Source organism: Idiotropiscis lumnitzeri, chromosome 11 (genome assembly GCF_059441095.1).
Source record: "Idiotropiscis lumnitzeri isolate Australia: NSW breed Sydney's pygmy pipehorse chromosome 11, RoL_Ilum_1.0, whole genome shotgun sequence".
Lineage (NCBI taxonomy): Eukaryota > Metazoa > Chordata > Actinopteri > Syngnathiformes > Syngnathidae > Idiotropiscis > Idiotropiscis lumnitzeri.
In genome coordinates, this window is record NC_142401.1 from 6,152,896 (window position 1) to 6,177,237 (window position 24,342).

Here is a 24,342-nt window from a genome sequence, read left to right on the forward strand (position 1 = left end):
GGGATTTGATTTTGTTTTTCAGTTTCTTTGTAAGTGGACACGTGTATTTGTTTGTGGACCAAAACAAACTCCTGCGTCAACTCAAGACATTTTCTTTTGTTTCGCCATGAAAGAGCTTTTCTCCTTTCTTCTTCCCCCCAAATGACGCCCGCAAAAAATATTAAGACTTAACACGCCATGTGAAAGATGACTGGGAATATTTGATTCAGGCAAAAAAGAAAGGAACGAAAAACAACACTTTATTGTGGTCCATTGTTGCCTTTTTATTCAGAAGATATCGTGTTTTAGTTGCGCAATACTGCAACGACTGCTTCCACACCAGAATAAATAAATTGATTATCGCATTGTAATGGAATGCTTTACGATTTAGCGAGAGACGTTTTACCGTGAAATTATTATCATTAGTTGTCAATTCAACATCAATATGTCATCAATTGAATGAATTTGATGTCTTATATGACAAATTGACATCAGATGCCCACTGGGTTAAATAATGTGCCGAACTCTGTTAGTAGATTTTGTAAATATATATATATATATATATATATATATATATATATATATATATATATATATATATATATATATATATATATATAATTTGTGGTACTTAGCGTAAAACGCATGGCCTTGAGCAGTCTTGGTTTTTGTTTAGTATGCCCCCTGCTGGCCGTGTGTGGCTACAGCATTTTGGGTTGTGCACTCCTTGTTGGGGTCAAGGGTTAAAAGTAAGATGGCCGCCGGCGGTCAGGCATATGGAAGCGGGCTTCCCTTTTTCTTTTTATGTTGCCTTTTTTTTCAAGCGACGGAGGGGGCCGTTCCACCCTCAAACAAATGGTGAGTGAATCCACTTCCAGCCTGACACACACTGGTCAGTGGTCCCCCCAGGTACCAGGGATGACAATTATCTTTTGGGTATTCCCCGATTTGTTCGGGACCATTCAACCACCCCCCCCGCCCTCACCAACCAAACATACGCACACACACGTTGCATCTGCTTTTTTTTTAAGAATATTTGGACTTTATAAAAAAAAAAATCTGTGACAGAACCAACAAAGATTAAAAAAACAAAACAATCAAGCATTTGACAGCATGCTCATATTCTGGATGGCATGGTGGTTGACTGGTTCGCATGTATGCCAGCGTGGGTTTTCTGTGGGTACTCCTACCCCCCCCCCCCCCCCCCCACACACACACTCTCCCAAAATAACAAAACATACATGGTAGGTTAATTGGTCACTCTCTATTGTCCCTCTGTGTGAGTATGAATGATGATTTGTTTCTGCATGTCCTGCAATTGCCCAGTTCAACATCTCCCCCAACTAATGCTTGATGGGCTCCAGCACCAGCATACTCGTGACCCTTGCGTGGATAAGCGGCTTGGATAATGGATGGATGGGTTCTATTGTTTGTGACGTGAAGTGCTCCAATAATCTTAACACAGAACAGCACTCGCGTCAAGATTTTCTTTTTCCACCTCTGATCTAGAATCCAGTCCTCCCAGACAGATATCTCAAGTGATCTCACAGGAACAAAAGGCCATGTGCTCAAGCAAAGACTTGCCTTGGATGATTTTTCCTGCCCCTTGGGGAGCCTTTATCCCTGAATCGAATCAGGTAAGACATATTTTGTAGATTTCAGACCCGCCTCCTCGTCGGTCAACCGGGGCGCTTTTGGCGTGACTCTCTCAAAAAGTGGTTCCAATTACCCACATGTTTTTTTTTTTTTTACTTTGACTGTCAGAGGTGTTCCTACTTGTTGTCCATTCTTTGATCAAATGCAGAAAACAGCAGCCATTTATGAAAGGAATTGTGTTTATTCGGTACAAAAGGCATTTTATAATAATATTAAATAACAGCATCCTCGTCAGTTTTACAGATACATCAAACAAACAAACGCACACAAATACAGTAAACAACCTTATGCGTCCTCGGTCGACATTTGCGTACAAGATTTTGTGCTTAAGTTGATCAAGGCGTATTTGGTCGCGAACGCTCCTGGCGAGATCTCGCTTGCAAAGCGGTGGAGAAATGTGACATCTGGTGCAACACGGTCCTCTGCTGTTGACGTTGCCTACAAAACTTTGGGACTGCACAAGCAAAGCAGGTGGGCGCCCCTTGGATCGTGATCTTTGACCTTTTCCATTGCACAAGCTAACCTTTGAAAGCTTCAGACACACTCGACTGCAAGTTTTTGCTGGTAACTTGAAACATAATGGCAGTTTTTTTTTTCTTTGTTCTTTTTTTTCTTTTCTTTTCGAGCTTAATAATAGTGTTTTAAATCTTTCAGTGGTTTGACCAGAATGACCCAATGACTCAGTAACATGAGCCAGTGTGCATGCGCGCTCATTCCTGTGTGTGCGTGTGTCAACGTTCCCTCAAATTTGCCATGCGTCTGAGCAGCCGCACAAACTCCCTGAGCATACCATTGACCACGGTGAGCAACATTAGACATGCACACGGCGGCCAAACCAGTATTACACGTGTCCAAAACCTGCTATCATAAATTACATCATGTAGATATGTTAGAAAAAACATTCAAACCACCTACATATCAAAATAGAATAAATCATTTAATAGAGAGTTATGAAACAAATAAAATAAGCCCTGGTATTACTTTTTTTTTTGTTGTAATTTTAGCACACAGGTCATTTTAAACATAATTGAAAAAGTCTCAATACAGCTTTATCAATATGGTCCTACATTATCCTCTCATAAATAATTGAAATCATGTCATCTAATAGAACACCAAAATTCTTAAGAAACGAACGAAAGAGCCTCATTTAAGGGGCTCGTAAACGCCACCCATGTTTGGACTCCGCGAATAGAACGATCTGTAGAAGCCTGAAACGATTCTGATTATTTGAATCAGGTGTGTTTGGAGTCGGGAGAGGTCTAAACCTGGCGGGAAATGGCGCTCCATGAACCCGCGTGCGTTCCCTACCTTTGCTTTAGAAGTACAACTGAATGCGCCCTCGGTGACGCTAATGAAATTCTCAGGAAAGTGGGAATTCTGTGGTGGTCTCTTGTTTGTAGATTCAACTCAGGTGAAAATGAAGGAATGAGTATAGAAATGTAATGTGTTGCAGGACGCAATTGGGTAACTACGCCACAGGATCACGTTCATCTTCCACGATACGTGGGGGTGGCTAGAGACTCAGTCCCGTTGGTCGCCACGTAGCTCCGCCCCTGCCGTACCTTTCTTACAGCGAGATTCTTGATATGGTTGCTTTCCTGTTAGGCGTGTGTGCTAAGTTGACAAAGGCTGTCGTTGTTTGTGCTTGTGTGTCGTGGTCAACGTTCGTGTTGTTTTGTTGCGATTGTGGTGGCGGGCGGGGATAGCTGAGGATGCCTCAGAAGATGTTGCGCGCGTTGCTGGCATTGCTGGTGGCAAGCATCCAAAGCGGTTTCGGCTGACGCTCGCCCCTCCCTCTTTTCCTCAGGCTTCTGCTGCCTGCAGACAAGAAAAATACAGAAACGTTCTTTCAAACTTTAATCAGTCAAATCCACACGCCACTCGCCGGTTAAAGTAGCAGTTGTTTGAAGACTTGCGATTGCCCTGAGATTGGTGCTAATTCTGTTAGCCCGTTGTTTGCGGAACATGAGTTGAGCAGCAAAATTCCTCCCAATTTTAGACGTCTCAGGAGGCGGCCATTTTGTCACTTTTGTCAACTGAAAATTACGTTTTAGTTGCTCCGTGCTCAGGTAATGACCAATCACGGCTCACCTGATTTCTGAAGCTGAGCCATAATTGGTCGTTACCTGAGCCCTGAGCAACTTTGATGTCATTTTCAGTCGACAGAAGTGGCGAAATGGCCGTCAAAAAGAGATGAGCAAAAACATGTGGATTTTACGGCTTACCTCAGATTCATAAATGATCCGATTAAGTATTAGTTAGAATGCCGTGTTTCGACTAGAGGGACTGCCTTAAACATATTCTTGGTAAGAAATTTTTGAGTTGCCTTCCCCTTTCACGCCTTTATCCACAAAGAAATTCAGGCAGAACATTTGACGGTTTTATAATACTTTATCCGTAAGTGTTTTAACTTAAAGCAGAGAGAAAAATAGGATTAAGTAAATTAACGATTAAATAAAAAAAATGAACAAAAGAAGAATAAAAAATACATTTTATTTATTTATTTATTTTTGGTGCCAATTTCTTTCATGTTTTATACACAATTACTTATTTATTTATTTTTTTCTCTCTTTTTGGAGAGCAGGCGGGGCTGTCTCTCTGTAATCCTTGCGGGTCCGGCGGGGGGTTGACCTTATGCACGCAAAACAAAACAGTCCGGGGCGCCCATGTGTCCTGCTTTATCCTTCAGCTTGTCTGCTGGAGTCCATCCAGCCGTCCTGTCCCTCATTAAGTGGATGTGTTACACGCAAAGTCAAACTTAGCTTTGAGTCTGCACGTCTCACGGCATAAAAACAAAAGTAAAAAAAAAAGAATGTTTTTCAAAATCGGTTTGATAAGGTGTTTCAAAAGGTGTTTGTTTTCTTGGCCGTCGCCAAGCCAACCAAAGCTGTTTGCGCTTAAGAAATGGCGTCAAAAATGTCAGCAAAGTCTCGATTTAAAAACGACAGTTGGAAGCACATCACAACATGTGGACGGCGGACGGACGGAGGGATTACCACACGCAGTAAATCTCCATGTTTGGAACAAATCAGAAGAAGCCGGAGGGCGGGGTTACAGAACTGAGACATACTCTATAGACAAAAGTATTGGGAAATATCCAACGAGGACCTAGGAGAAAAGTATTGCAAGATCCCCAGCAAGTGAAAGTAAAAGAAAATCGACATTTCCCCTGCTCGCCAAAAGTCCATCTAACGCTGACGTCACTGTCCTCAACGCAATGCTGCTTCACCTCACGTTTGTGTTTTTGAAGCGCAGTTGAGAACGCTTGCGTTTGGCTGTCGTAAAAATGTTTTATCTGGCGAAAATGTCGTGAAAAAGAAGAGAGAGAAAATGGAGAGGTGCTGCGTTACCGCGGCAACGTCAGACTCAGCATTACTGTAAATAAGAGCACATGTGCAATATTTGATGAGCTGATTGTGCTATAGCACAAGTCCTCCATCCTTTCGGATAAAAGTTTTGACACACCAGCAGGGAGTCAAAGGGAAAAACGAACGGTGTTTCTGGGCAAACTTATTTGGGCCGGGAAAACAGCAAAAATGACACTTCCACGTGATGAAAAGTGAATTTCATCATGTTGGGCCACACGACAGTGTACTGAAGCAGGCCTGTCCCCCTCGTCGAACGCCAAGTGTCGTCCTTTCCTTAGTTGTTCTTCTGCCGTCGGCAGACTTCCAAGTGGCAAAGTGAATAAAGATTTGAAGCTGATGCGCCGCTGTGGCTCAGAAGGCTGAAGATTTACAGGCTGGGCCTGCACATGTGGCCTCCAGTCTGCATGATAACAACGAGACATCACAATTTGTGTAGAAATTGCGTGCGAATGATGAAGCTGAAAAGTACAATCATTCCCCACCTCTGAATCTCACTCGCACACTCTTCGTGGGAATTACGCAACGACCCCATCTCAGTTTCTTTCACTAGCACAGCGCCACCGTCTGGCTGCCCGCATATCTGCTTTAGACGACGTCCACGTTTTGGAGGTTCGAGGAGCAAACAAGCAGGCAAAGCTGTTGCTGCTCTTCTTGTTGTTATGGCTATTTTTTTTTTTTTTTTCGTTCTTCCCCGCGGCTCTCATCTTGAAACCAAGACAACAGATCAAGCAGCCTTTGCACTTCTGCACGTTCTTGCGGTGGAGTGACGGGCCCGGGGTGCTGCATTGTTGTCTGGGCCGCAAGCCCTTCCATCCTCTTCATTTGCCGCACACGCTTTGTAGCTGCCTCGGCCGTAATAATTGTCCACATCTAATTTGTAGTTGAGGATCTTTTTGAAATCTACTCCGACGTGAACAAATGGATTTATTGTTCATCAGAAAAAAGCCCAGTCTTTGTTTGATCCCACCTTTTTTTTTTTTCTTTTCTGGAAAGAGCTACTGTGTGTCAGATAATGTGATGTCCTGTTTTTCCCAACATGTGAAAATAAATGGCCTGTCAGTTGTATAGCGCTTTTTTTTACCTTCGCTACTCAAAGCGCTTCACACTATTAAGTCATCTACTTACTGAGGACACACCGTCAGGAACAACTCAGGGTTCAGCATCTTGCTCAAGGGCACTTCAACATGGTCTTAATGACCGAGGATTGAGCCCACAACCTCTAGGTTGGGACCACTCTCGAACCGACGGTGGACAACGGCCATTAACAAATTAACCAGCAACTTTATTTGAGCAACTACATTTGATAAAAGATGAATCATTTTGAGCCGTTTGTTTCATTTCAAATTGTCCACGTTTTGTTTTGTGAGTGCCAAAGAGATTTGACTGGTTTGGGTTGCCGAGTCCAAAGATGACATCAATTTAAATTTTTTAAAATAAAATGTTAAACAAAAATGTTGATTGAAGAGATTTTGATTCATAAGAAGAAGTAAAGTTGCACACGCCCCAAAAGATAATACAGTGAACCGCTGTATAAATATTGGGACACTTAAGAAAAAGGAAGGAGACAATTGAAATTTGGACTAAAATATTGGAACACGTCCAGGGGTGAAATTATGATAATTTGGACCAAAAAAAATATTTTGAAGTGAAAAGTGCAGGGAAATATTGGAAAAGTTCGACATAAGACCAAAAGTGAACGGACACAATTATTGTACAGGTGAGCTGTGATTGGTTGTTAGTATCTCCGGGAAGTAAAAAGTGATGGAAAACCTGGAAATTTGGACAGAAATATCTGAACAAGTGGACCTTTGGACAAAGGTTTTGGGACACGTGCAGCGGTGAATGGCAAAGAAAATGTTGAACATGCATGAAATGAAAAGTGGAATTTGGACAAAAGTATTGGGACACAGCGTGAGTGCAACATGCTGGAAAATGTGAATCGATGAATAACAGGAAGCAAAATTCGTGCATGTGTCTTGTTGTTTCATGGAAATTCCTTGTGTGGTTTGACTCTTGAATTCTACTTCCTAACCAGCAGACATGAAAAGAAGACATCTGGCATTTTTGGGCTTTGATGAAACATGAAGTTGCGCTGAGAGTGGTGATGCGCTTACCACCTCCCTCTAACTCGCCGCCCACACCCCAAGAGAGACTATTAGTGTACATATTTAGTGTGATTCCATTAACGGGACATGTGAGGTTTGGCTGCCGTCCAAAGGCGATGAAAGGAAATGTTTTGGATGAAATCCTTGAATGCTAAAGTTTCACACTGACTGGAAACAGTTGACTAGCCTTAGTTTGAGCAATAAAAACGGCTCTGGTGGAGCATTCATGTGGAGATTATGGAGCCGATGACTACAAGCAGATGCACGGGCCAGGAATGCTCTCCTTGGGAGAACAATCATTTAGGAGAAAAGGAGTAGGCGGAAAAGGGGGAAAAAAATCAAACGAAAAATGAAAAGAATGAAAAGGGTCAGAAGGGGAAAAACAAGACAGGGAAAGAGTGAAAAGAGAAAAAGGGGAAAATGAGAACAATATACAGAAAGGGCAAAAAGAACAGAAACATTTTGGCTGAAGCAGCGGCCTATTGCCACAGGAAGCACGGCTTTCATTGATGAGACAAGATTGTAGTCAAGATTCAAGTCAGTCATCCAACAGCAACATCTTGCAAGAAACAAAAAAAGAACGTCATAGCAAGCACAACAACAAGTGAATAAGTCCAGCTGAAGGTTTGTGCCAGCACTGACGACTCCTTGGAACTATTCAGAAATTCCCACCCCCAAAAGTTGGCATTTGAGCAGGAGTGTGTCGATGATTTGCATTGAGTTAGCAATGGCGGCTGGCCACTAGAGGGCGGTGGGGCTCCACCCCCACCACTGGTGGTGTCCCTTATTACTGTTTTCCTGTCCACCCGTTCTGGCTGTCCACCCGTTCCTTCTCTCGGCCCATCGGCTCTCTCCAACCACTTGCCAGTTGTCCCGGTGTGCCTCGTTGTCGTGTCAACTTGCATGTTTTGAATTGCCTGCCTTTTCGATTTGTTGCTGTTGCTGTCGTCGTCAGTCGTTTCCTTTTTATCATGTTCGTTGGACTTCTTTTTCCAATTAATTTTTTTATTTTTTTATGATTCCAATGTGCCTTCCGTTCCCCGGTCTTGCCTCTCTGCTCCCCGGCACTTAGGTCTTTCGCCTCCAATGCCAAGAAAAAAAACTTGTGACTTACTGTAAATACTTGTCTATGAGCACAATAACATCACACCTTAAAGGAGAAAATGTTCAATGTAGGCCCACTAGTGGGAACATTGCATTCTGATTAATATATAAAATCCAACTTTTTTTGTCCATCCCATTTTGTCACTTTTGTCGACTGTAAATGACATCACAGTTACTCAGGGCTCAGATGACTTCAGAAAAAAGGTGAGCCGTGATTGGTTGCTACCTGAGCGCTGAGTTTGACTGAAGTGACACATTTTCTTTTATTAATCTAATGTTTCCTTCTTGAGCTAAGTCAAACGATCGTGACTGTATTTCCAGCTAGAAAGCATGAGTGGCTCTCCTTCCTTTCCTTCGTTGTTGTTTTTGCCGCTGGGTGCTTGGTCCAGTCCCTACACGCTAGTTGTCCACATGATGAATAGAAGCCTTGGCGCGTCCCATACGTCACTCCCCAGACACAAGAAGAAAACTAGTCAGAATGCCTCACAGCTCAGGTTGTAAACGGCTCCCCTCTTTGACATTTTCCATAATGTATAGTCGGTTATTTTGTTGCTTGAAATAACGCCTTTCATCCACCTCCTTAATCATATTCTTTGTTAACTGTTCATTTAGTTGCACGTACTGAGAGAGTGGTGAATGTTGTTGTTTGTTTGGACTTGCCTCATGTTCCTGACGCTTATCTGCGACAACTAATTTGTAAAATCCACGATATTGAAATACCCAAGGCATGTTTTTAAAACTTTTTTTTTTTTTAATTACATTTACTGGGATTACATTTTTATATAATGCCAAGACTTTTAATTACATATGTATAAACCGAAAGTAATAGCAATTGATAAATAATTTAGTCTGCGTGTACCAATTCAAATCATATATCTTTACAAACTTACCTTCTTATCTGACAATACATGCCAAAAATCACGTCATTGGAAAATACATTAGAAAATAAAACTAATCTTGTGTAGGCGTAAAAAGCAGGATGACATCCAATCATTTTCAACAAAATCTGGCCTGAAAAATGTCCTTTTGTCCTTCTTTCTAATTTATGCAGCGTCAAAGTAAATAGTTGTGGGTTATAATTGAATTACACTCAAAATAAACGTGAGGCAGAACAAAGTAGTTATGTATTAAAAAAAAATAGACTGCCAATCCCTCTGATGGTAAGGTTTCACTGTCATACACGTTACTGGCGTCACTGCGATTTATGGATGCAAATCATGACTATGCTCACGCTAGTCGTGTTCACAGCGGAAATTAGTCAAATTATTGAACAACTTGAACCTTGAATTAAATTAAGTCCCAGTGACAACTAGTGCAATTGAGTCACTCGGTGGTATGAGTCGACGTGGAGCAGACCCGAGTGTGCCAGCGCTGACGGGCCGCATGTGAAATCAATAAGAAGAGAAGCAGCACACTCTCGCTCGGAATCTGTCGGAAACAACTTTCATCCCACGTGTGCGTCATTAGGTCGCCGCTCGTCATAACGCCAGCGGACATCCAGTCTGACGGTCGCCAAGACGACGACCACCACAACCGTGTTGAGGAGGATGTCAGACAAAAATCCCTCTCACTTGGGATTTTCCACATTGTCATTAAATGTGGAGATGCGCTCGCTCGTCAGATGCCAAGTCAACTTTGTGGCCTTTTACTGTCAAAGAAGCGTCATGACTCTGGAATTGAACAAGACCATAGCTGTGTTTCGTTTGGAGTTATGTGAACATATGGCCTTAAGTTCAAACCTCAATTAATCTTTTCCTTCCCTCATAAAAATTCTGATTCACGATTTGCTTCTAGAGAAATGATATTACAGCCATTCAATGAATAAGCTGCATTTCAAGCTTGGCGTCGTCATGCGATTCTGACACACTTTGATATTCATTTCTGTGGGAAATATCCTTGAGGAAAAACTTTCCAAGCTTGTTTGGCATCAGAGAAAATGAAGCAAATACCAGAAGAAAAAAAAACAACCCACCTTTTGCCTTCCCCCAAAACATGATAAAGATGATTTTTTTGGATATTTTGAAGGTTCTAGTTGTTGTCATAAGAAGCAACATTGCCACGTTTGCCGTTTTATCCAATGCGCGAAATGCAAAGCATATGACGAGCATCGCGTGTGTCATGTCTTATTTGGCCTAACCGTCGCGGAGAGGCCCCTCCCCTTGTGAAGACGACCCCTGTGCAACACTTCAAAGGCGTTGGGATGCTGCCATCCCAAGCATGTGGCATCTCGTCGCATCTTTTGACATGCTCGGAACATGTTGGTTACGTGTTACGACTCAGATCTAAGCAACCTCACTTTCAAAGGCAAGATTCCATTATTGAGATCATTTTCCAACCTTACTGTGCTGTTTGGGACATCTTAGACTCCGTATCAAGAATATGCAACGCTCAAAATCCTAAATGAACGGGCATGTTCACGTGAGGCGTGAAAGGAAAACTAAAATGACAAATATCAACAAGTGGAATCTGTAAATCTCAATCCATTTGCAACAGCAGCTCAATCATCATCTCGTGATGCCCCTCGGGAGTAACCCCCCCCCCCCACACACACACACACACGCACCCCCCAAACGCACATTTTGACCCCCGTCACATCACGTGAAGGAAACAAACGCTTGCTCTGAGTTGTCCGGAGGGGCCTTTTGCCATCAATAATAATAATAATAATAATAATAATATTCCCTTTATTAGTCCCACAATGGGGAAATTCGAGATTCAAACCCAAGCCTCCTGTGGAGACTGGGTCCTGAACGCGGCGCCTTAGACCACTCGGCCATCCTGGCAGCCAAACAAGGCCAAGATGGGAATCAAGCATCAATCATTCCGGCCATCTCCATTCCCTTTTGAGTCCACGCAGAATAGCCGTCATTGATTAGGAGTCACTCAACATGTTCCCGCGCGATCATGAATAGTGACTTTTGTCACAATCCTGTGTCACACGGCGGAAGCCTTCGTGCAAAGCCTCGACAAAGGTTTGTCTTTATCGCTTTAAAATCAGCCAAAGTTGACAGCTTCCCACTTCCTGTATGGCTCTTTGTGTCTTTACTTGACAAGACTACCAAACGAAATTGAATGTTCAAAATATCTGACACACGCTCTAGGACGGGCCTCATCGACCTTTTTGAAAGTGAGCTACTTTCTCTCATTGAAAGCGTCGAATCAAGACAGAAATCTTTGCAATTATTAACCTGGACCTGAATTTTAACAACCCCTTCAAAGCCGTTACTAAATCTGACATTTACCATCTGAAGAATCTTTATAAAAAAAATAAAAAAAAGAAAATCAGTCAGGCACCTGCAGCTGATCCACAATTCTGCCACCAGAGACCTTACAAACACTAAGAAACGGGACCGTATCAAACCTGTCCTCGCATCACTCCAGTGAGTCAAAGAATTGATTTTGATCCTGCTCCACAAACGTCTAAATGCATCCATTCATTCATTATCGGAGCCACTTATCCTCACGAAGGTCGCGGCGGGCGTGCTGGAGCCGATCCCAGCTGTCTTCGGGCGTGAACTGGTTGCCAACCAATGGCAGGACACATCGAGACAAGCAACCATTGACACTCAGTCACAGCTAAGGGCAAGAGCTGCGAGTAGCCTACGAAATATTCACAACCCTGACGTGGTCCTGGACAGATCTCTTTTGTGTTTCTAGAACCAGGAGAAAAGAAAATGATGTGGCATTTAGTGACAAACCGCCCGAATCCTTCCGGATCTGTCACGTCTTGTTTTGATTCCCATTTGCTCGCTGCCTTTTCATTTATTGTGATTGATGTTTGTTTTTCAACTCGTCACGTCAACTTATTTTGAATAATTTTTTTTTTATAGTATTTTTTTTTTGTCTTAAAATTTAGTTTCTCTTTCTGCAATGCTTTTCATGTTAGATGTAACGAACTTTGAATTTTTCAAATGTGCTTTAGAAATAAACTTGCCTTGTCTTACTCTTGAGTGGAAAAGCCTCCCAGTTTGATCTGGACTTCTGAAATGGCTCAAATGACCTTTGAGCAAACGTTATGAAAGCGCTTCAATCCAAAATAGCAAACTTTGTGTCGTTTCGGGTTTGTCGTTTCTTGACACTTTTTTTTTGGTGGGTCTGCTGATGCCTGTTATGTCTACCAAATCTTCTGTTACTAAGTCAAACTAAATTCAGGAGATGACCTTTACATATATTCTGAGACAATGTCAACCCCTGGAAATAATCACCATAAAATTGCTTTGCCCTGATGGACTTTCACTGTCATTTGTTGAGCCTTTTTTGGTTCATCGTAAAAGTTTAATCGAACCTGTGTTGTTTCTTCCTTGCAATAACATTATTGATAAGCCAAGTGACGACATCGTGGACAGCCGCCATTTTAGCCAGTTTTCTCCCACACATACATATGTCCGTGGTGGTAGGCCGTGCATTTCACACCTAGGCCTTCAGTGAAGTCCGACTTGAATAAATACCTCTCATAATACAACCATTCATGCCACCTTCGGCTCACGAGAGAGCTTCTCTTGAAAGGTCCGTCTTGAAAATGGCCTTGTGAATATAACTGCAATCAAATCCACACTTTTTCCCTCCTTTTGCCGTTGTGCGTTTAAAAAAAGCAAGAATATACTTTTTCGAACGGTCGCCCCGTAAGAATGTCTGGCCTGGCCTTGCCCCCTCTCAAGTGATTATCGAATCACAGGACGCCTTCGCACCTTCAACGTAAGGCCTGCGAGAAGGCTTGCTGTAACCATCGTGATCTGATTGCCCATCGCAACTGTAAGCGCCCGTTGACTCGCACAGCACAGACGCCCGTAGGGAAGAATCTGAAGGATACCTGACAACACAAGCTATCTGAATTCTGATTGGATAAAATAAAAACTCTCATCTAAAAATACATCATAATATGACATAAATGTGAATAATAAATATATATCATTATTATCCTAATTATGATCATGATTTCTTGATTATGTCAGGCCAGCAGAGAAAACCTTGACTGCACACTACCACTGGTCTGTTTTCAACTGACTGTGCTCTCAAACCGTGACCAACAAGGGGTGCTAACACACACACACACACACACACACACCATGTAATGCTACTAGTCACTCAGGCGGAGCGCTCATGAAAGTCGCACGTGTACGGATTTATGGGACTCAGTCCACGAATAAGGCGCCTCGTTCACTTGGAGCAAATTTTTTACCTTTAGCCATTTGGTCATCAAAATACATTATATTTCTATCTGGAACATTTTGTTAAGATTTTACTTCAATCTTGAAATGATTTTTTATTTTTTATTTTTGTAGCACTGTTTTCTCGGTAATGTGAGTGTATCTCCCTTCATCCCCTCTCGGCACCCGCCAAAGTTGGCATATATTTCGTTAACTTTCTGACCTGTGGGGCAGATCCTTTTCATTCTGCACCTCCTGGTCTGGCTGCGCGACAGGCAAGTGTTGCCGTCTGGGCTGGGCGTGAGGTCGGGCGTGGCGCTCCCCCGCATGCGGCTCTGTTGTCCCCACCTGAAGCCGCAGGGGTTGCCGTCTCGGAGGCAGACGCTCCACGGGCTCCACTCGGACAGCGGCGCCAGGACACACTCATCTGATATGACAAAAATAAGGAACAGTGACTAGTCTGCAGTTATGAGTTAGACTTGGCATTTGGGAGATGTTACTCCTCATGATAGAGATGTCTTTCAAATGTTATGTTGCTAAGGCCAAAGATATTGCGCACAATCTCCAGGAGTTTGTCTTAGAAGAAATGCTAAAAGGGTCGAAATGACTAGAAAATTGTCTCCAAATTGACCAACTTCCAGATATGCCTTCCTGAGAACATTTTTTATGAGTCTTCTCGTGATACAACTATATTCCAAATTTCATTTTGACTGGAGCTGAATTCCTCCTGTATCTCGTCACTTCTGACATTTTTTTGTGGCTCTATCCATTGATAGATGTTTTCCAAAATTCAGACTGGCTTTGTGGGCTGAATTTTTCAAAAAGGAAAAATTCGTACTTGTGCTTTGTGTTTCATGTTCCGTCCGGAAACCTTAAACCAAAATAGCCGTCTTCCTACGTATTTTGTCTTTCTTAAAACTTTTTAATGGCTCTACCTATGATAGCCGTCAAGCGCCTCGGATAATGGATGTTGGTGTTCCTTACCGAGACATTGGGCGCTTTTTTCGAAGGTTCCTGCAGGACAGTCACTCAGGCAGCGGCCATTGTACAGCCGGAAGCCCAATTTGCACTGTGTGCAAAAGTCCCGATCGAAGCAGTGGTCACAATTCGCTGAGCGACACTCTGCCAACAAGAATCACAACATGGCACGAGGTCAGCTTCATGTTCACTGGGTACGATCACACAGTCTAAAATCCATGATGTAGTGGGCGAACACTGTATAGCAAACCAAAAATCATTAAAAAAAAAAACGTTTGAATCAACCCAGTGTTGATGATAAAACAAATAGGCTGCGTACTTAAGCAGCGGTTGAGGTGGCGCCCCCTCTGTCCAAAGTATCCTTTGGGGCAGGCGTGCAGGCAGCTGCCGTGCTGGGACATGCCGTGCCGCCGCAGTAGCAGGAAGAGGCGGTCGGCGCAGCGGACGCAGCCGTTGTCGCGGGAACACTCATTGCAGTTTGCGCAATTCCCCGACCAATCTTGCTCGGCTGAGGAGGAGCACAAAAAACGAAGAATAAAATCTTGCTCGAGTCAAGCAACACTTTTGTCATAAACATGAACACATGCTTTTCACGCTTCCATTGTTATCCTAGTAGGGATGAAGGCCTAGGTGTCAAATGCACCGCCCACCACTGGATTACACTCTGTCTGTAGAACATAATTTATAAATCGTAAATATGATCACATTTAAAGAGGCATAAGACTGTCACATGCGTTACTAATCGGTGCTTACTGATACCAGATATTGATATCGGGCCAATACCGGGTCTTATTTTAAGGTAACGGGCAACCTTAGAGGCTGCTGATACCAGTCACCGAAATTAAGGCCAAAAAAAAAAAATGTAGATCTGACATTGAACAAGTCCTCTTCGGCAGTAGATGGCGCTATACTGCAGCAGTTTGATGCACTGGCAAATTGCCATCAACGTCAACAAGCAAAGTCTTCAGTCATCATTTTTTGTCTTTGTGTTTAATAACATTTTGTATCTTAAAAGATGTATCGGTACTCTTTTGATGAGTAATCTGAATGAATACTCAAACTGGTATCAATTTGAAAAAAAAAAAAAAAAAAAGTGTTATCGAACTTCCGTACTTGTAGCGGCAACAGAGCATGATGGGGAAAGTCTGATCCGATTCCGGTTGTCTGTCGTAAAGTTAGCGTCATTCTGCTGAGTAGTGCACTAAAAGTGCTGGAAGCAGTGAAAGTTGCCTTAATCGGTTCCCATAACAGCGCTTTGGTAAAAACGTCGCCGTCGTCACTGACAAATACGATCGATCGTTTGCCCCTTTGAACTGTTCCGGTTCTCAGACACTGATCGTGACCTTGTAAGCACTTTCAATGGTAAATTGCATTTATGATCAAATTTAATCACTCAAAATCTGCTTTGATGGAAGGCTAAGATAGTTTAGATTGATGCCTGGGAATAAAGCTCCAATTGAATTTCTTCATCTGAGCACATGTTGAGTGTCACTCCGACATGTGCGAGTCCGTTCCCAATCCCTCTGCATGTGTCTGTCGTCGCTGTTCACACTGATTGCTTACAGAAAGACTCAAAGGCTCCACATCTGTCCCACCATTTGCATAACCAGCATGAAAACAGCCTTCTCTCCATAAAAGCGCTAATCCAAGTGGACAGTTTTAGTGGGCCCCTACATTGGTGCCTTTTGCTGCAGCCCATTCGTGTGGCTCCAAGATTTTCAGGCGACCTATCCGCAGAATTTCCTGTCGGAAGCTGGGATAAACAGCCACATTTTCCCGCCATGCGCCGTCTTGGGGTGTCTGATGCACCCCAGGAAATGCGATTGGTCAAAATGATGAGAACTGACACACGCAGGATGCCGCTTGCACATTTCCCGTCTGCCCATGACAAAAGGGTTATTCCGCGCTTCTTCCGTGACGGGTTGCCAGATGTACTTCATGTGTTTTGAATAGTTTTGGAGTTCCACTACTTGGGACAAATTTACATTTTTTTTTTTTGAATGATTACAAAATTGCATTCAGTTTTTTTGTTCTAGCATGTCAAGTTTTTTTTCCTCCAAATCTTCGCCTCCAGTGAAATAAAAATTACACTGATTAGCTAAAGACTTGTCAGCTGATTCCAGTTAGATTCATTGACAGCTTACGTGGAAACTTGTTTGTTCAGGCACAATCGAGAGTGCGGTGAGAGGTGTGTGCGGCTCCCAGTAGGTCAGTACAAAGCGAAAGCTAGCATAGTAACAATGAAGATTTGCGCTGGCTTCTTTCTTAACCCCGTGAGAAAAATCCTGGCCACGGCGGCAAGTCTGAATTTCCTGAGCAACCTGGAAGCAATTTGTCAACTGAAGCAAATGGCTGCTGTCCTGCTTATTCTTTGCGTTTTGATTCGTGCCCACTTATCGACTGGCTACGTTGCTTTCATGGTGCGGTCATCAACTGGGAAGACGTCATCTTTCTGCTGAGAAATATTGAACACTTATCATATTTAAGAGAGATGACCCAACATCTTCCGGACCCGCTTGTTGAGGGTTCTCTTGGAGGACAATCATGCTTTGTCCACACGACAAGATCGTGGAGCTGTTTTTGTCCAGATTTTGCCTCTTCCCGACTGAGTAAATAAAATACCTGATTGAGTTTTGTCGTACTCGATAAGATAATGCGTCGGTCTGGGGTGTGTTAAGGGTAGATTTGTCACGATAATCGGGTCTGAAACGGTTCTGGGTCGACAATAGTTGTTCAATATTTATGAGCAAAGATGTGCGTGGCGTGTGTGTTGAGATGATCGCCCCACTGTTCTATGGCTGATTTTTCATCTTCATGTGTGGGCTCTGTCACAGATAATATGAAGATTTGAAAAATGGTCATTTACATCTTTTAGATTGTTGGCCCGAATCGTTTCTGACAATTCCACTGTCAACGTAGTCCAAGCCGAAGCGTCATCTTAGAGGGCACCCTTAGAAGAGAAGTTGGGTGTTTCACACAAAACCAGGACTTTTTGTGGAGCGCACCTTTGTTCATTCACAAAACGGCAACAATTCATCGGGTTGCTGCTTACACAAAACGTAAACCACTCTTTAGGCCTGGGGTGCCCGGCTTGTTTTACATTTCTCCCTCCTCCGACACACCTGATCCAAATAATCCGCATCAGGCGTCTGCAAAGCTTGATGATGAGCCAATCATTTGAATGCGGTGTGTCCGGAGGAGTGCGACATCTAAAACAGGCTGGATAGGGGACCATTCACATGCATTTCCTCATCTGAAAATTGATTTGGAGAAGTGGTCGTCAAAATATTGATCTATTTCCTAATTATTGTGAGGAATCACTAATGGGGGGGTCAATGTCTTCAGATCGATCGTAACCTCATAAAAACTTTTTTCAAGGTCATTTGAGCCAAATTGTCATTTCAGAAGTGCGTTTCAAACCGGGAGCACTTCACATTACTCAGTAGCCAAGAAATTGCTCTCACATCTCACAAATGTTTCATGGAAGCTTCTGTCCATTTACAAACTGAATCTATTTGCGCTCACGCACGCACACTATAAGCAAATATGTGTCCAATCACATACACGTCTTGTAAATGTCCGTCTGTCCATTTGCAAACTGTTTCGACGCACCTAAATTAAACCAGTCTTTCCATTCTCATACATCGTCAGTGCCCACATCTGTCTGTCAGGTCACATCCAGTTTTTGTAAATGTTGTTCCCGCCACACGTGCGACTCATCTGTGACCCAGCTGCAGAAAGCTGGAAGCCTGTTTGATGAGCGTTAACCGGCAGCAGGTGCCCGGGAAGCACACGACAACAAACACCTCTCCGTCGCCACGTTTTTATCGTAGCGTCCGATCGGGTCAAGTAAAGAACACTTGCGTTGGAATCCAAAGAATGTCTTAACGTGTTTTGTATTGCATGCAGAGCAGCTGTGTGCTTGTTAATGACCTCGCCTGGGGAGGGACGGGTTTGTCCCTTTGGAGGCCACCGTACTACTTCGTGCCACTCCGTTCACGACGAAGGCGTGCTAAGCAGACAGATTCGGTGGATGTGTGATAAGATTAGTCTGTCCGGACGGTCCCCATCAATCCTTTAAGAGCCGCTGCTACAAATGTGGTGGAAACACAGAGAGTTCTTTCAAGTGTTTGTCCGGGTAGTCGTAGATCGAGTTAAGCTTGGTTGCTATGTAAGGCGCACCAGCTAGCTAGCAACAAGTGTCAGCAGGCTACTAGCGTGGCTAAACATGTTATGGAGTCGCAAATAAGTCAGTCATCATCGCCTTCGTGGAAGTGAATACGAATGTCTGTTTTCACAACGAAATACAGACGTCATGTTAATTGCTAAAATAGCCCAAGATTGCTATCGTCTGAATGAAATGCTTGAGTGATTGAGCACACTTTTCACAGGCTGTCTGGAACTCGATTAAAGTGAAGCATACCCATATCCAGATTAACGTCCAAAGTGTCATGCTCGCTAAACTGAACCAGAAACTGAATGAATTCACGTTTGATTATGGCGTACTTCAGTCGAGTCAGACTCGAGTTGATATTTTTAGGACTTGCCACTTGCTTGCCAAAAACTATTGGGCTTACAATATTTTTCACTGTCCCCAAAAATCCTTGAATAAATCGCGATGTACTCTGGTCTCCCACATTCTCGCGGTTGAAATATTTATTTATTATCAGAGGGGCGGAGCCAAACTCCATGTTGGTCATTTATCTCATTATTTGTGGATTAAAAAACATTTTTCGCAAACAAAACAAATATTTAAGAGAGCTCTCCTTTGATTTCCAGCAGTAGAAAAGTCACGTCACGTTTTGGATTAAAAGCAGTGAGGTCAGACAAGAGGCCTGCGAGGCTTCAACTGGCTCAGTGCAGGAGAACCAGCAACTGAACGCCCAGTCACAAATAGTCCCGGTAGATTTGTACAGGTGTTCAAATAACCGCTTTTCATATCAACACATCTGTTGTGTACTTTTGGCCGACCTCGGGCTGGCGAGGATTTCCGACAGCCCTTCAAAAAGAAAAGCCCTGATAAACATCACAGAACACCTTTTGTGCTCTTTTTAGGCCCGGAGGATGTCGAAGAAGACAACAGCATTGTGAATATAAAAAAAATAGCACTTCTTCGAATAGAGTACAACGGAAAAAAAAACAAACAAAAGAAAACATTTTTTTTATTGCACATCACACGCTGAATAAGATAAGATGTCCTTTATTAGTCCCACAATGGGGAAATTTGTCTCAAGTCTGAAGGGAACTTTGATGTAGCCTGATTTCTAGTGGTAACAGACACCACGACCTTTTGTTGTGGCGTGTTTTCAATCAAGAAAAATAGCATCGCACTGTGTAAAATATATCAAGACATAATAAGAGAGAATGTGAAGAATTACATTGCCTGTATGCCTTGTAATTACTGTACATTAGGAAAAGCTGCGAGTCGTTCCGAAAGTTTTGGGGATGGCAACAGTTAACGCCACATCTGTCAACTTTTAGCTCACGTGATGATTGAAAAACTGCCGGGTATTATTCTTTTGTCTTGCACAAAGACAATGGAAGATGTGCGAAGTAAAGGGTGACGTTGTCAACTTGTTCTGACATAACGTGCGCAACGAGAAAAATTCCAGTCCAATTGTTGTTGAAAAGCGACGATGTAGGCCGTTCACTAAAGATGACATCACGTCATTGCCACATGTTTCATGTGGGACTCAATTTAAGTCAAATATAAAGTCAACACTGTTGCTCAAGACCACTTTGCGGCTTCTCAGACAGTCCCCCTTCCAAAGAACTGGCTTTCGATGGCACAGGTCGGATACGTGCGACCTGGCCATTCTAGGACTAAAAAAAATGGATATTGAGCTGTCACTTGTGGGCAAAAAAATGATTCAAGCTACGTTCGCCTGTCGTCTGAACGCAACCTGCGACATAATGCCACCGAGCTCCCCCAGTGGGCGAAGAGGCAGACTTTTACGACAGACACTTGAAGCTTTCTAGATTTGTTCTTCAGCTACTTTCTGTGCTTTAAATTGTTCAGAAATGTCCAAATGACAGACGGCATGAAATTGACCCTTTGCGGACAGACGGCGACAATATTTGAAAAGCGATCAAGTTTTTGGCTGAAAAAAAAAAAATCTGCATTTTTTTTTTTGGACCTGTCAAGTGAATTTGGATCACTTCCTATGTGGACAGGAATGGTTGCTTCAAAGGAGTCCGATGATCCTTCACGAGACGTCAGAGAGTCGTCAGGATGGAAGCTTCAACGAATACGTCGTTAGCAACTTTGGCTGGTCGACCAATCAAAATCAATTTGCTGTCAAAATGTGTGTTTCAGAAGATTACGACGGTGTTTCCTAGAGCAGTTATTCCCAACCTTGAGTGCTTGGACACTTTAATGTCCGCGAGAGCTCTAAAGGAAATTATTACATTTCACCTAATTGGTCAGAAAATTATTCATTTATAACAGATAACGTATCGTTGTCCATTTGTCACTGCCAGCGACTTACAGCGACAGAACAAATAACGGATCTTCTATTAGATGGCAAAATGTATGTGACTGACATCCTTATCTGTTTTTTAATGCCAATTTAATTTAGTGATGTGCCATGAGATTTTTCCGACTTAAAATATGTGCCATGGCCCAACAAAGGATGGGATTCACTGGCCCATGTATCAAAGTGGAGGGAAAACATCTCGCAGGGCAACCGCAACAGAATCAAATCTTTGAGAGTGAAATGAGCTGGAGGCATGCTTGCTGCAACGTACATGTGAGCGACGGCAAGCACACAGCCCGCATACAATTGCAGTCATTGTTTGACGATATATGGGAGGGTAAGAAATTCCGGCAACGTAAATCACATTTTTGCCTTAAATCCTCAGTAGTGCACTCAAAACCTAGTTCGAGTCCACATTTTGAAGGTCTTGGTTTTGTCTCGGACTCGAGTCCCAGAAGTCTTTTCCATTACTGGTTCCTAAATGGCCCGACGCCACGCCACACCGGCCTCGCCTGGTCCGGTCCGGCCTGAATTGGCCGCTGTTGCTTTTTTCCATTCCAACCAGTTGAACTTTGCAAGCTTCCGCTGCACAGTGGCAGCACGTGGAGCGCTGACATATCATTTCATCACGAAAGGCGCATCGCGAGTCTGGATAGTGCGCGTCTACCTCCAAAATATGAATTGCTTTTGTGTGGCAACGTTGCAAAAGTCTAATTCGCACAAGCTTTCATATATATTGTAGTGGTCGGAAAAAATCAATTTCCAAGTTTCAGCAAGCGAGCCACAGCTGGCCACCGTCTCGGTAGAAATACAGTACAGTATATACAGTACTCATTATTAATTTTAATAATATTATTACACCCAGCATGTGCATTTGGGTCACAAAATTCTGATTGCTCTTATGTTTCCAACAGCAACCCATTTCATACAATGATTTTTGATTTTGAGATTTCTGCACGATTGTTTTGGTTTCAAAGGTATTTAAAAGAAGTCTAAAGTTAAAGGGACAATGCTCTTTTAACAGTTCAACTTTGTCATGGTTTCTAAAATTTATTCTGCTCTTGGTCTTGTCTCGGTCTTGGTTTGGTCTTGGCTCGTGCCGGTTTTGGTCTTTTCTTGGTCTCAGGTTGTGTCTGTGTCGGTCTTGTTTCAGTCTCAACTCCCAAAAGTCTTGGTCTTAGTGAGTTCTGGTGTCAGGCAAGTCTTGGTCTCGGTCCCCACGGAAAAAAATATTTTAAACATTGATTTCATAATTTTTTGCAGAACAATGGCACACCAGGAGAAATAAATTTGCTATCCAAATCTGCCAATCGAACCACACACAGGACTAGAAAATCCACCAGCAGAAGTCCAATTATTGTCCGTATCAATGCTATGATAATTCAAAGCAGGTTTAGAAGGATGATGGCGAGTGGACCGTCCAATTCAAATTGCTGTTCAAAATAAAATTCAAAGCACGTTTAGGACAAGAAGAAAATGTCAAATTGTTGCCTGCAAAGAATATAAGAAGCAGGACGAAAGAATCCCCATCAAAGACGCTTCCGTACTCACCATCCGGCCGGCTCTCACTCCTGATGGCGTCGCAAAGTAAAGACATCGCAATGGCGACGAGTGGCAAACGCATTTGGGCTCCTGGCAGGCGGTCGCCTTCAGAGCCGGGCTGCCGACATCCGTGGGGAAAGTCCAGACCTTGTGACCACGTACTTCCACGATGACAACAAAGAAGAAGATGATGATGATGATGGAGAAATGGAGCAGGTCCAGAGAACAGAGAGGATCAGCTTATCCGTTCTTTGCTGGAGATCACCTGAGCAGAACGAGGAGCTGGATGGAAGATTCCTCCTTCTGGACACTCAAGGGCCGTAAGTGCTTCCATATTTGCAGCGGGATCTTAGGCTGCCTCCCCATTCTCCTCCTCCTACTTCTTCTACTCTCCCTCCTCCCCTGCTGCTTGATTTGTGCAGAATTCCTTTCCAAAATGACCGAATTGTCTGCTACTGGGGGGCGCCCGAGGGGGGCTGTGGGAAGCCGCAGGAGCCCCCATGAGTCACACCGCAGACGTGTAAATCCCAATCCGTGTCATGGACATGTAGGAATTGGTAGCAAAAGTGGAGGACCCGATGGCAGGGATGCATGGCTCAGGTCAAACCTGCAACCTTTGCGTTGGAAGATGACCCTCTCTCGCTCACAATGTGGAAAAGATGACGCCGAAGGTTACGTGACATACAGCAAGAACGGACCGACGCAGACGGAGTCAATACAAATTGATGAGACAACAGGGCACTCCCGAACCTGACACGAGTGGCTGCAGCGAGCTGATTGGTCGACACACGGAACAGGGCTAATGAGTTGACCAGACACCAACAAAGGACACTGAAAAATGTGGCAGAACATGAAACAAAAAAAAAAAAAAAATCTGGTCTACTCAAAATCAGCAAAAACGCAGATCATGACAGTCAGCTGGCTGCTCGCCAAAAAACCCGTAAATGTAAATCTGCGGGCCCACAAATATTTCCAGCATTTGGTGAGAACATGTGCCATGTATATAATTTGGGATGTTGGGCTCTTCCCACCACCACCGCACGCGGCCCCTCACCTACTGGATGTCCCCGAAGAAGGCCAACCGGCCCCCCAAGGGCGGAACAGGTTTTTCAACATTGTGCAGATGCTCAATCCATTTATTTATTTATTTTTTAATTTGTAAATAAATATCTGACTTACAAGTGACCGTTAAGCGAAGGTCAGACGACACAAATTTGGTCTCTTCCTTTTATTTAAATTTTTTTCCCCATTCTGAGCAGAGGACAGGAATCATAACGCAAAGCGTCTGTTTTATTGTCTGATTGACAGCTCCTAGCCCCGCCTCCCCGAACATCCTTGCCCACCTTACCGTGCTCTTGACGACAGCATGCCATGATGGAACTTGTGTGGCCACTCGCCTGGTCCAAGACGCACATTTATGATGTCTGTTAATCTGACATGGAAAGCAGCACCGAAAAAAAAAAAAAATTTGATCTCGGCATCCGACACTGCGCAACTTGATGGCTGCAACCAACTTCACATCTGGTCAGCATCAGTTCACGTGGCAACTTCACGGTTAAAGTACAGCTGTTGTGTTATGTGCTGGCATTTTTTTTTTTTTTCTAACCATGTTTTTGAGAGCCCGCTGAGAAGAAGCAGATGATGTCCACTGAACTAACGCTCCAAGTCATAGAAAAACCTCAGTGAGGTGAGCATGGTGCATTGGATGCTCCTTCTTCTTGTTTTTATAGCGTTCAATTCTGGCCCGTACAATTTTTCTGTCATTGAAAAGAATTTCGGCATCTGGAATGAATTTATGTCATTTCCATTTACCTCGATTACAAAAGCTGATTTCGGATAGTATACGAGTGATAACGTAACTGAATAAGACAACTATTTGTAATGCATTACTTTCCAGAACTGTGGTGAGAAATTTACGATTTTTTTGTTCTTTGTTTACAAAGCAATTTCCTGAACTTGTGTACGGAGAAATGAGCTTCCTGAGCTG

The 24,342-nt window shown here is 43.3% G+C and overlaps 1 protein-coding gene and 1 long non-coding RNA gene across 3 annotated transcripts; one reads left to right on the forward strand and one right to left on the reverse strand.

Moving 5' to 3' along the window:
- The first annotated feature begins 693 nt into the window (after window positions 1-693).
- On the forward strand, window positions 694-24,342 carry LOC148327037 (uncharacterized). 2 transcript variants are annotated; one of them, XR_015845760.1, is made up of 3 exons: window positions 694-837; window positions 1,489-1,616; window positions 23,664-24,342. It is a non-coding gene; the product is annotated as an uncharacterized LOC148327037 (long non-coding RNA). The 2 variants fall into 2 exon arrangements; XR_015845761.1 differs by lacking the exon at window positions 23,664-24,342 and adding an exon at window positions 20,512-21,672.
- On the reverse strand, window positions 2,762-22,678 carry rspo4 (R-spondin 4). The gene is made up of 5 exons (XM_088308305.1): window positions 22,365-22,678; window positions 14,657-14,845; window positions 14,344-14,481; window positions 13,583-13,786; window positions 2,762-3,453 (listed from the first exon to the last, which is right to left on the reverse strand). The coding sequence occupies exons 1-5, from the start codon at window positions 22,435-22,437 to the stop codon at window positions 3,353-3,355; spliced, it is 705 nt and encodes a 234-aa protein (XP_088164431.1). The 5' UTR covers window positions 22,438-22,678; the 3' UTR covers window positions 2,762-3,352.